This window comes from Triturus cristatus, chromosome 7 (genome assembly GCF_964204655.1).
Source record: "Triturus cristatus chromosome 7, aTriCri1.1, whole genome shotgun sequence".
NCBI classification, from domain to species: Eukaryota; Metazoa; Chordata; class Amphibia; order Caudata; family Salamandridae; genus Triturus; species Triturus cristatus.
This window is the reverse complement of record NC_140590.1, coordinates 1,346,378,579-1,346,392,390: the sequence shown is the minus strand read 5'-3', so window position 1 is coordinate 1,346,392,390 and position 13,812 is coordinate 1,346,378,579. Positions and strand designations below refer to the sequence as shown.

The window sequence follows — 13,812 nt, the reverse complement described above, 5'->3', positions numbered from 1 at the left end:
AAAACAAAACAAAAAATGTCATGAGCAATGCCAATAGGTCTAACTTTAACAATGCCAAGACCATTGCATTGTAAATGCTTGTTTTATTTGTTGAGGGGAGAAGGTCAGGATCAGGCAGCAAACTGCTGTCCACCCTTTTCCGCTAAAAAAAAAAAGAAATCTCTTTTGCACTAGTTTTTCATTTTTATAAATGCATCAAACTATCTCGGATCCGTAAATAGAGCATGCGTCATTTTCTAAGCGCACATACATCATTATGCTTGTAAGCACCTACAAACAGCCGCATCACGTGCCTTTTTTTTTTAAATGTTTGACCTACATGCACAGCATCGGCGAAAGGCATTGGGAAAGCCAATAGGAGCCACAGGCGACACTTATTAGGTTTATCAAGGCTTGCTTTATCAGCAGTGGGAACCGAGCGGTCTTTAGGCTTGATCTATCTCCTTTAGTATATATCGTAGATTTCATTCTGATTCAAATTTTGTATACTTATTGCTTCCTGCTCAGAGCTTAGTAAGGTTTTCGAAAAAGGGACTTTGTTGCCAAAATGTTAATCCAGTCGCCGCGTTGGATACTAACACCTTTTACCATTAAGCAAGGTCTACAATGCGAGTTCTGACACATGTATATAAATCTTATAAATCAATATTTCTACTATACCGATAGTCTCGAGCTTGTGTGTCACAAGCAGGGTTCGTGCCCCTGTCCTGCATGCAGCGGCTGCAGCTTCAGTCCCAGCATGTCCACCTCCGACCACGATAACGTCATAGTTGGGCACAGTGACATCACTGGCTGTGCTGCCAAAGTGAAGAGGCAGTTGGTTCTTGTAGGCAGAGGTGAACTGTCGATAGAAGGTAGATCTCAACGAAAACATCTGCAAAAAAAAAAATCTCTGTTAACACTAAAAAGTGACTTCCCTTTAAATACAAAGATGTTTATCATTAAATGTGGCATGTTTTCAACATTCTGAAAGAATACAAATGACGATTACCTTGAACTACAGCAGTTTACAGAAAAGTGTTAAACCTAAGGCTCACCGCTCATTTACAGGACTGTGTAAAAGGGTGAAATATAAGTGGATCGGATAAATGCATATTTCTACCATTCAGCTAGTTTACAGTGAAGTCACTACCGAAAAGTCGTCATTCTGCCTTACACCTTAAGTAAAAACCGTGAATGTTACAGTCTGCTAAAAGGTGTGGTGGTATTACCAAATGCTGTTCAAACCAAGAAAAGAACAGCAGCCGCCATTGTCGGCTTCTCAAAACGTCTGGGTGGAAAGCCAACGGAAGCAATGCTGGCACTCTACAGAGCGAAATCAATCTCAGTAGTAAGGTACGGGGCTTCCATCTGGGGTTATTCCAACAATATAGAACCAATACAGATGGAAGAAAACAGATTTCTACGTATGCTTCTAGGATTACCTCAATCCACAGCCACCTTTTCTGTCCATATGGAACTAGGCCAGGGGTACATCAGTGACACCATCAAACAATCCCCTATCTTGATGTGGTTAAAAACATGGCTGAACTCCAATTTAACTCTGAACCACACAATTATGAGAGACTGCCTACTTATGGACAATATGAAAAATATCCCGTGGCTAGCATATATTAAAAAAACATTAACATCCCTGGGCCGCCCAGATCTCTTCCATAAACCAGACTGCATCGTTAAGAATGACCTGGAATGGTTCAAAGTAACTTTTTCCCAAGCAAGAGAAATGGAGCGGGGGAGCTGTGAGCTTGCGAAAACCCACTGTGAGGGAGCATTATATTTCCAAAACTACACCGGCCATTGAACCTTATTTAACAGTAGTGTCTATCCCATTACATCGCTGGTTATTAACCAAACTAAGACTTAACCAGATTCACTTTCTGCTAAATGACTCGAAGGTATGGGCCAAGCCAGAGGATTTAGCGGCCTGCAAATGTGATGGTTTTTCTCTGCAGGACACTGCTCATTTTATGTTCTTCTGTGGTACATATGATCTGCCCAGGAAAAAGTATATTGTTCCATTGCTTAAGAACAAGGGGATCGTGCAAATCAAGCCTGCTCTATTTTTCTTAAAAAAATTAGATTCACCACTAACTATGTTTAGTGTCGCTAACTTCCTGGTAGCTGCTTTTCGCCTTAAAAAACGTTCTGTAAATAGATAACTTAACAGTCTTTGACAACACCCGATGTAATTATCGAAAAATTTCTGCATTTTTTAAAAGGAAGATGTAAATATTTTAATTGCTCTATTTTTATAGTGACTGTAACCCGACGTAACTGTACCCCTTAATTATGTATTTTATGTATACGTGCTTTTTATGATTCGTCATGAATCGAAATAAAGTTGTTTTGAACTTGACTTGTTCAAACCAAGAAATGCAAATACCAAGTCTGTTAGGCGGGAAGCAGCCGCCATTGCTGAAGCTGGCGTCCTGTGAGTGCTGTGTACATTAATTAAGTAAATAGTTCTCCGAACTGCTATTGAAAGCTTGCAAGTAAGGACACATGTAAGAGGGCCAGTCCTCATGGGAGGTAACAACAGTAAAAGGTGGTACTAATGAGTGACTATTAAGCCTATTACCAAATCAGAAGCCAACATTTACAAAGGACAATGACACAAGCCAATGAAAAATATGGGCGGAGCTTCAAGTCCTTAACTAAATACAGCATGTCTCACAGAAACAGCACACGCGCTGAGTAGCTGAGACCTAAAAAACTAAACATCCAGCAACTCAACACCCACCTTGAAAAAACGTGCGCCCAAAAGACAAACGTAAACACTGTGTAAACTAGAGACACGCCGAGGTGGTCGTGTTCCAAAAGCCGGGCCGTCCTCCAGACCAACACTCTTCATACCGCCCCATTTCGCTACTAAATATTGAGGCCACTCACCTTCGCTCCCATGTCACCTCGCTGGTTCATCCGGACCAAGCAGGCTGTGCCAGCGGCTCTCCTTTTGGCGGATATGGATAGGGCTTTTGATTCCCTTAGTTGGGCGTATCTATTTGCGCTTTTGGATAATTTGAATTTGGGCCCACGTTTCTTGGCCTATTTAAAACTTCTTTATACACATATCACGGCTTCAGTACGGGTTGCGGGAGCTGCCTCCTTCACTTTTCCTATTGGACGGGGCACCCGTCAGGGATGCCCGCTGTCGCCATTTCTTTTTGCCCTCGCGATGGAGCCCTTGGCGGATAGACGCACAAGTGGTGGGCTTCGAATGGGCACAGGGGCTATGGAACCGTATCGCGCTCTACGCGGATGATGTTCTTTTCTTTTTGACCGACGTTAATAGGACGGCCCCAGATTGTTGCTTATTATGGAAATCTTTGGGGAGACCTCCGGTCTCTTCATGAACGCGAGCAAGTCTGTGTTGTGGCCACTGGGGAGCCAGGTGGAATTGGGTACCTGGGCCTCTGCGGTGCAGTTAACCGCGTCGGTATGAAATATCTGGGGGGTTTTCTGTCCGCTTCATCGGGGGAGTCCTGGGACCGGAATGTTGCATCGGTTTGGGCGCGGTGCGTGACGAATTGAAAACGTGGTCTCATATGCCCCTTTCTCTTCCAGGTCGGTTGGCCATCTTTAAAATGGTCTCGTTGCCGCGCTTGCTCTATCAGCTACAAAATCATCCATTTCCCGTTAGGCCCTCTTGGTTCTGCCAGGTTAATTTGGTTCTGGGTCAGTTTCTTTGGGCAGGGTGGGCACCCAGGGTCGCGCTACGGACGTGTTTTCAGTCCACGTACTGTGGTGGGCTGGCCACCACGGATGTCCAGTCCTATTATGTGGCCTCGCAACTCCTGATATTGAACGAATGGTGGTATGGGGATCGCTCTGATCCTGCATATGCAGTGGAGCGGTGCGGGATGGGTTCCTATTCTTTACACACGGTCTTATACTCGGCTTCTATCCGCAAGACACAGCCGTCCGCTACGAGGGTAGTTTTCCAGGTGTGGAGGCAGGCCCTGCGCAGGATGGGGTGGTGGGGCAGGCTGACAAGGGAGACTCCCCTTTGGTCTAATGGTAGATTGCCACAACTTGCAGGCTTGGGGGGTTTCCGTGACTGGGATAATATTGGGATCTCTACCCTAGGGGACGGTATGCGTGGCACGGTATTAAAATCTTTCCAGGATCTCCAGAATGACTATCAGATGCCGAAAACACAATTTTTCAAATACTTGCAGGTTTGACATGCTATACTTCCCAGCATTGCGGGATTGGAGTCTCTTCCCGAGTTCAGTCCTCTTGAAGTTAAAGTATTTATGGGTGACCTCCAAGACCATAAAATCTCCAAGATATATCAATCCTTGGCGACAAATTGCCCCACTACGTTTGATAAACTGAGGGAGAGGTGTGAGGATGTCCTCGGTCCCCTGGACGAGGAGGATTGGACGTAGGTGCTTGCGTCCCCTAGGGGAGCGGCGATTGCCATGCGCCTTCGGTTGATCCAATTTAATTATCTTCACCGAGTATATTATATACGTGTTAGGCTGTGGAGGACGGGCTTGATAGAGTCACCGGTGTGCCTAGGATGTGGCTCTGCAGATGTACTCTGTTTCATACAATTTGGCAGTGCGTGGGGCTCGAACGGTTCTGGCGGGGGGTTTTGGTCTGCCTTGCTGAGATCTTGGGGTGGGAGCTCCCTTACTCCACAAAAGTGGTGCTATTACATATAATGGAGGAGGTGGGGGCAAATATTTATAAGCGCCATCTGATGCTACTGGGCTTTACGCTGGCTAAATTGGACATTGCTCGTAGGTGGAAGGCTGAGGCCCCACCCCTGCTTTCGGCATGGAAAAATGGTTTCGATTTCAATATGGGTTTGGAGGTTCCTATTTTTCAGGCACGAGGGTGCTGTTGAAGCATTTTAAGATCTGGAAGAGGTGGGCAACATACCAGGGTTTGGACCTGGAGCCCCCTGCCGTGAGGGATGTGGCAGTTGAGGGTTAAGTTGGGCAGGAGTTGTGGTTCCGGACCTATTGGGTCCCGCGGATGATGTTCCTTATGTGCGGGCGAATTTGTGTGATTAACTGTGTGGTGCATAGACAGTGCAGGGGGGGATTTTGTTTCTTTATTGTTTCAGTTTTTGCACAATGCAAATGCTAAAAGTCAACGCAATATTTTTGTGTACCATGTGGCAGTCTGTCTCTGGGTTACAGAGCTCTGCATTGTATTTGACAATTGGCATAATAAAAACTGTTGTTAAAAAAAATAACAAAATAAAGACATTATATCCATCTGGGATGAACTTATACTCAAATTGAACAAAAATGGAGCAGCTGCCTTATTACTTCTGGATTTATTGGCTGCATTTAGCAATGTCCACCACCACACTCTACTGCAAAGACTTTGCAATATGAGAATCCATGAAAATGCTTTAAAATAGACTCCTTCTTATCTCATAGACAAAGTGTAATATAGCTACCCCTTTTCACATTAATTCCTCACACACAACACTATGGCGTTCTTCAGGGGTCCATTATATCCCCTCTATTTTTCAACATCTAAATAACCCCCTTACCAAACTGATTAAATCATTCAACCTGACCTGTGACAACTATTTGTTTTAGTTTTTTAGAGTTTTATATTGCGCAAACTAGACCCGAGACATCGGGTATCACAGCGATTTACATGAGCACCAGTTTTGTTACAGATGGACGCATTCATTTTTGTTAGGCACAGGGAGATTAAGTAATTTGCCCAGAATCACAGGATGCTGAGCGTCATTGTCGAGACTCGACCCGGTTCCCCAGCTTCGAGGTCGACCGCTCTAGCTGTAAGGCTACATCCTCTCCCCAAATCCTATCCCCTATGCGGATGACACCTAAATCATTTTAAAAATGGATAGCCCCAAAGTCATCTACAATTCAAAATTTGATGACTGCTTCCGTGCCATAAACACATGGATGAAACATGGTGCTAGTGTCCTGGGCCTCAGATGCAGAAAAAGAAAGACGCAGCATGGATGCGACTGAATTAGGTGGGGAACCGAGGGAATGTTGCTAAAATTGCTCTTACTTGCATTTTAATGTTTTAAATGAATTTGAATCTGCATATGCTCTAACGTTATCCATACTTACTCACTCTTCTGGTACGAGGAGGAGGGAGCAGCTGATCTTGCCTCTCGGCATAGCGCTTGGCATCGCGGCCATTCTTCCTACTTGGGGAACACCTACAGCATTTTGGCCGAGTGTGAGCTCTAGTGTCCCAGGCCTCAGATGCAGATAAAGAAAGACGCAGGGCGGATGTGCCGATGTCGTCCCGAAGGCGTGCCAAAGACAAGCCCGTCTGTGCCCGTAAGCGACCTGGAAGTGTCCAGCACCAGCTACTATGCCCGAATGTTTCCTGAAGGTAAAAGGAACTATTCCTACAGCTCAGATCAACTACGCAGACTAGCGCCTACACGAACCTGTATACTCTTAGTCCTGGACTCCTCTGCACGCACAGAAACAAGATGCTCTTTTTGCAGTTTCCATACAACTACAAGCGACCTTGACAGATACTCTAGTCTGTCTTCTAAATGAGGTCTTAGACTTCGCGGCAGCTCTTATTAATGCCCGGTCACTCCCTAAACATGCTGACTATATTTCTGATATGCTATGTGATGAGACCGTAGACGTTTTGTTTGTAACAGAAATGTGGTTAACTGACTCCTTTGGCCCTGATCTGCTTTGCAATCCCTATGGGTTACAACATTTTCAGAGAAGATCGCAAGACTGGAAAGAGGGGTGGCTTGATCTATAGGGATAATCTTATTTACACTCCTGTTCCTGTAGTAGGTCTGGATGAAGTGGAGGTTCTAGGTTTCTGTATTACCTATCTCCCAAGCAATCCATAGCGGGAGCTTTAGTCTATAGACCCCCAGGCCCAGCTGGCTCCTTTCTCTCTTCCCTATATTATGCGTTATCCCTCCTAGCCCTTAGATACTCCAATTTTTTTCTTATAGGGGATTTCAATCTTCACATGGAGTTGGGTGAAGAAAGGGATGTTCTAACACTACGCGAACGCATCTCAGCTAAGACTATGACCCAAACTGTATTCCTGCCTACACACGAAGCTAGACATACTCTGGGTCATATTTTTACTAGTCTATCCATAGAAGTGGATATTCCCATCCCTTTGGTTTAGTCACATCATTACCCGATTAGGTTTAGGTGGCCCAAAATAGAGAAATCCATATTCCACACTGACCTTACGCTTAAAGGGGTTAGAACCGAGACCGTAAATCAGATCCCAATGCATGAACTAGAGGACGATACCCTCCCTGATCACGCCATGCCTTTTTTATCCTTTCAGGACAACAGTCTCATGACGACCACCTACAACGGAGTACCACAGGATTACGGGCCCTTTAGGAAGCACCAGGTATCTGTGGCTAGCCCCGCCCCGAGGGAGTGTGTCACGTATAGCGTCTTCCCTGAAAGGCCGGAAAAAAAGGACGTAGAGGAGGAACCCGGAAGACGTGGTGTGTACGCGGGACTTCAGAAGACGCCGGGAGAAGACGCCGTTTACAAGTCCAGCCAGCGGAAGTCCCTCCTGACACCGACACCGGAGCCTGAAGGAAACAACGGAGCCACGGGGGTCTCGTCCACCGTTCCTGACCGAGAACAAAGACTACAGCGACACCGCGCAGAGACCTGCCACGCTCCTGGAGGAGCTTGGCTTGCAGAGGTACGTGCCCGTTTACGGGCATTAAAGGGGAGGCGGGTTACCGACACCGAGTGAACCTTGCACATCAGTGTGTACTCCTGCCTGTTTTCCCCCTTCCCTCACATTGGTAGCCGGCTGGTGCATATCACCTCACACCCTATCCCCGTAGAGATAAGCACTTGAGAAAGAGACCTCTGACTCTGGTTTCTTTGTGTTTTTTTTGTTTTGTCTTTTTTGTTCTCTTCCGAGCATCCTACAAGCGAGAGGATCCAAGAACCGCGTGACACGAGTTAAAGACGTTTTGAGCCTGTTCCCCTGCACAAATTATGGAGAATGGTTGTCTGTCTAAGTGTCTAAATAAAGAGATGTCAAAAGAATAGATAAGTCTCACTCCGTCCTTACCGCCTGAGCATTGTAACACTTTCATAAAATTCAACCGGAAGTCTTTTGTAGGGCCCTAAAAGCGAAAACGCCCTCTCTCACAAATAATGTGGACCAGGATGTAGACATTTTAGTTAGCTTGTGCTCTAGCACTGGAACGGATACTGTATTCATGTTGAGCCAAACCTTCTAATCCATGGTACACTAATTCTCTGAGAGAAGCCAAATTAGAGTGTAAGCACTTAGAGAGGAAATGGAGGGAGTTTTATTACCCTATCTCCAAAACGAGGTACAACCTATCCCAAAAAAAGTATCAGAAAGAAATTAAAAAAGAGAAATAATTATACTTTGAGGCCCGAAATTTAAAGGCAGGTAATAAATCCAAGGACGTCTTTATCATAGTGAAGTCCTTCATTTACCCAGTAGCCTGCATAACCCAACAGATGCCTTCTAGAAAATGGCTTTAACAACTGACCGATAACTTCCAGGATAATATCTCTAATATCCACGCTAGGCTTCTCCTCTCAGAACGGAGAGAGGAGAGTCTGAATATTAACCAGCATGCTAAGCAAATTTCCAACTCAACTCCTTCCTTGGATAGTTTTGATCCAATGTCCCTGGAGGACTCACCTCTTGCCATCAGGAGTCTTAAATCTGGCTCTCCTCCTGACCCATGCCCCATCAATTTTATGGTCATGGGAGCAGGGGCTATCAATCCTCTTCTCAACCATCTCCTAAATACCTCACTTTCGTCCACTATCATCCCTAAGGAATGGAAACAGGCCAAAAGTGTGCCCCTGCTTAAAAAAACACACAAACAGTAATTACGGATCTGTCTAATTACAGACCGATCTCGCTTCTCCCGGCCCTTTCCAAAATACTGGAAAAACATGTTAAGCAGCAGCTGTCTCGGTACCTAGAAAGCAATGACTTGTTACACCCCATTCAATATGGGTTTTGCCCCAGCTGCAGCACAGAAATGGCACCTGTGGAGGTAGTCGATTCTATCAGGTATACTTTTGATGCGGGTGGTAAAGCTGTACTGAATATACTGGATTTGTCGGCCGCATTCAACACGATACCCCACTCAACTCTTCTGTGCTGCCTCCAGTCCATAGGACTTGGTAGACAAGCGGGGAAATAGCTGGCCTCTTTTCCTCTGCACGACGGGGCCTTAAGGTGGGAGTGCTGCAGGGCTTGGCTTCAATCGCCACCCTTTTTAATATATATCTTGCCCCCTTGGCATGCCTTGCAGAGACTCTGGGTGCTAAAGTTGTCTCTTATGCAGACAACACCCAGCTGCCTTCCTCGTGGGGCAGGAGCCAAACTTTCCCTGGGGAGAAAATCAGAAAGTGTTTGGCCGCACTATTTGAATGGCTTTCCTATTACCAGCTGAAATGCAATGCAGGAAAAACCGAGCTCCTCCTTTGCGGTCTCAGATTGGAAGTGCTTTGGCAGACCTTCTGGCCCAAGGATTCTTCTCCCCCATGTACTCATACTAATGCTAAAAAAAATCTAGGCATTAAAGTCAATAGGGAACCTTCATTTCTTTTTCAAGTAAACACAATAGTAGGAACATGTTTTGGCATACTACGTATGCTGAGGAAGTTTTGTGCACTTTCTGTCTTTGCCGGCTCGGAAACTGGTGGTCCAGACTCTGATTACAGCTAGACTGGATTATGGTAATTCATCATACCTGGGCCTCCCTGACTACCTGATTAATAGACTGCAGGTGGTCCAGAACACGGCTGCACGCACAATACTCAGCCCACCCCTAAAAACCCATGTGTCTCCTTTCCTCAGAGAACAGCATTGGCTCCCTATAAGGAACAGGATTACATTCAAACCTCTACTACTCATCCATAGAGCTTTGCGTGGAACAGGTCCTAGTTACCTAAAAGTGATAATTGGATTCTACATCCTTCCTGTGCAACTGCGTTCAGGAAATCTTTTTCTGGCCAAAATCCCTCGGATCCGTAAATCTAGAAGGGGAGGTAGGTCCTTTTCTTTTCTGGGTCCTAACTTATGGAATAGCCTGCCGCTGGATCTAAAATGCCTCACTTCCACCACTCTATTCCAGAAGAAGCTGAAAACATGGCTCTTCTTGAATAACAAATTCTTTTTTTTTTTTTTTTTTTGTTTAAGAAGTTTTTATTGAATTTTCAGAGAAAAAGAAAAAGAAAAAACAAATGATACAATAAAACAATTATTACAATATAGCGCCATAAGAAATATTATATAAACGAAGTTGGTTTATAATGATTAGGTCAACAAAAGGAAAAAAGGATCAATAATAGGGTAAATTGAGGAAAATGGCACTGGAGAATGGGATAGGAGGGAAAGAAGGGAAGAAGAGAGGAAAGACCAAAGAGGTGAGGGGGGAAGAGAAGAGAGAAAGCCAGAGAGAGAAGAGAGTAAAAAGAAGAAGAATTACCGCAAGGGAGGGTGCGAGGAGAGATAAACAGTAAAAGGAAGCCAAAGAAGATCAGTTTTGATTTTTTGGGAGACAGAAGAGGAGGAAACGGAAGCAATCCTATGTTCGTCACAAATAAAATTCCACCAAGTAATTGACGACAGTTTAGAATTATCTTTCCATGCAGACAGGATCACTTTAAAAGCTAATGCAATAAAAAGGGCAAATAACCTAGAACTAGGTAAAACAGTTTCCATATCAGGAGCTAAGGAACCTAAAAAGATATTTACAAAAGATAAGGTTGCATTAAAGTTGAAAACTGACATGCATACATTCCAAATTGAATTCCAAAAAGATAGAACAGATGCACATTCATATAACTGATGGACTAATGTACCAGTTTCGGTAGAGCAGGACCAGCAAAGGGGAGAGGATGTGGGGGAAAACTTACAAATAGTAACAGGAGTAATAATGGCTCTATGATACAGAAAAAACAGAGATTGGGTTATCCTGGCTGCAGCCGAAACTTTAAATAATTTCGACCATAGTTTGTCCCAACTTTCAATAGGAAGAGAAAAGGATAGGTCCGTTTCCCATGCACTTTCAATGGTGGTTTTAGAACGAACATTAGCATTAGATAACAATAACTTATAAACAGTGGCAGCTTTGAGTTTATGCGCCGGGAATAGAGGATACAATGGTGAAGAGGGTGTTAAAGAAGGTGGGGCTGATGGGAGAGAGTAGGTAGCCAATTGGGTTTGTATAGCATTAGAGATAATAAGGTATTCCTTGTAGAAGGAGTCAGGTAGCTGATATCGTGTTTGTAATTCCTGGAAGGAGATGATAGAGAACCCATTCAAAAACTGATGGACAAAAATGATCTCCTTTTCCTTCCAGTATTTGTAATAGAAAGATCTACCTTTGTATTTGAGAAATTTGTTATACCACAGGGTAGAGGTTAAAAAACATTGGATAGGGGATAGGTCCTTAAGAAATGTATTGCACAGCAATTCACGGGAGTATTTTAGTACAGGGTTTTTAGACAAAAAGGTGCAGTTGGACATAAATGTAACATGCTGAAACTGAAACTCTTTTAGAAGCGATCGCTCAAAGATAATCCAACGAGGTATAGGCGTATCCCCAAAATCGAAGGCCAATGAGAAAGATTGTTTAATCAAAAAAGCAGAGTGGTATATTTTAAAATTAGGGAAACGCACTCCCCCCTCTTCCTTGGGGCAAATAAGTTTGTTTAAGGCTATGCGGGAGCGTTTATTGTTCCATAAAAATTTAATACATAAAGAGTTTAGTTGGGAGAAAAACGTGTTAGGGATTTTGACAGGGAGCATAGAAACCGTATAAAGAATATGAGGAGTGACCATCATCTTAATAGTATCTAGTCGACCCCACCATGACAAAAATAAGGGGGACCACACAAGGAGAAGGGATTTCAACTTATTCATTAGTGCGTTAAAGGTGAATTTAATAGTGTCCGCAATATTGGGGGCAAACCAAATGCCAAGGTATTTAATTTTGGAGGGACACCATGCAAAGGCTGTATCCGCAAACATGAATTGATAACAAATCGAATTTAAAGGAAGAACCTCCGTTTTGGTTAGATTGAGTTTGTACCCAGAAATGGAAGAGTAAAGATGGACTTCTTCTAAAAAGGGGGGAAGGGATTCACTGGGGTTGGACATGTATACCAATATATCATCCGCGTAGGCAGATATTTTAGTTTCAACAGAAGCAGAGACAAAACCTTTAATTTTGGGATTGGTTCGAATACGCTCAAGGAAGGGTTCCAAACACAGGATAAAAAGTAATGGGGAGAGAGGACAACCTTGCCTGGTGCCTCTGGATAGGGGAAAAAATTGAGAGAATTGGTTATTAACAAAAATACTTGCCCTCGGACATGAGTATAACAATTTGATAAAGGAAATAAAATTAGGGCCAAAACCAAACCATTGTAGAGTATGAAACATATACTGCCAATTTATACGATCAAATGCTTTTTCAGCGTCCAGAGACAAAGCAGCCAAAGGATCTTTATAATTTTTACCATGGGACAGGATATTCATGAACATTCTAGCATTATCGGAAGCCAATCTACCTTTGACAAAACCCACCTGGTCCGTCTTGATCAAAAGGGGTATGATAGAATCAAGTCGAGATGCAATAATCTTAGCGAAGATCTTGCAGTCGTAATTGATAAGGGAGATTGGGCGAAAGTTTTTACATAAAGAATGGTCCTTGTCAGGCTTAGGGATAATGACGATCAGGGCATCCATAAAGGAGCCTGATGCTTTCGCATCAGCAATGAAGGAATTAAACAGCTGCAATAATTTAGGGGCAAACAAAGATTTGAAAGTACAATAAAACTCCACCGGTAATCCGTCCGGGCCGGGGGCTTTTGATTTCTTTAAAGCTTGAAGGGCGGTAATAATCTCTTGAAGGGTAATATCCGCCTCTAAGGCAGAAAACTCAGCATTCAGAGATGGGGGAGCAGGAAGTCCAGAAAAAAACTTATCAAGATTATAAGAGGAGGGGAATGTATCATCTGAGTAAAGAGATCGGTAGTAGTCATGAAAGACCGCTGCAATTTCTTCATCAGAGGACACCAGATTATTGGTGGATTCATCCAAGATAGGACCAATGGTCTTACGTTCAGAGCGAATTTTTAAATAATTCGCCAGCATTTTACCTGCTTTATTTTGCCCTCCGTGAAATTTAGATTTAATTCTAAGTAAAACATTGCAGGCATCAACAGTGGCAATTTTGTTAAGGTTGGTTTTGGCTATAATTAAACTCCTAAGTGAATCAGCATTTCTGGAGGAAAAATAGTCATGCTCTAATTTTTTCAACTGTTGTAATTGGTCTTTATACTTTTTCACATTGGCCGTTTTCTTCCGGGACACAAAAGAAATAGTAAAAGCACGGAGCGCCGCTTTAAAAGCATCCCAGTTGTTAGAAGTGGAAGTGTCTGATGGGTTGTTAAAGGTGAAAAATTCATTAATAAAGGAGGTGACTTCTTTAATATAAGTTGTATCAGAAAGTAGGTGAGTGTTAAACTTCCAGCGATTGTATTTGGTGGAGGTGAGTGAAAGGTCGAACATAGCATAGACAGGGGCATGATCAGAGATAAAGATAGAGCCAATTTCAGATTTTTGGATACAAGGAAGAAGGGATTTGCTAACCAAGATATAATCAATTCTGGATCGGGTTTGGTGTACATTAGAAAAGAACGTATATTCCAACAAATCAGGGTTACAGGTTCTCCAGACATCATACATTGGGCGAGAGGCAATGGCCGATTGAAAGGATTTATGGGTCTTATCCGGTTGAAATTTGTACTTAGATAAGCGATCCGAGAAAGG

At 43.6% G+C, this 13,812-nt stretch overlaps 1 protein-coding gene across 2 annotated transcripts in view; it reads right to left on the bottom strand.

The window, feature by feature from the left end:
• Positions 1 to 13,812, bottom strand: part of MTO1 (mitochondrial tRNA translation optimization 1) — a 524,123-nt gene that overhangs the window by 428,378 nt on the left and 81,933 nt on the right. For both annotated transcript variants that reach the window (XM_085619003.1, XM_085619002.1), the window contains one exon: positions 661 to 874. In XM_085619003.1, coding sequence (XP_085475129.1) covers positions 661 to 874 — 214 coding nt within the window. The remainder of the gene's footprint in view (positions 1 to 660; positions 875 to 13,812) is intronic.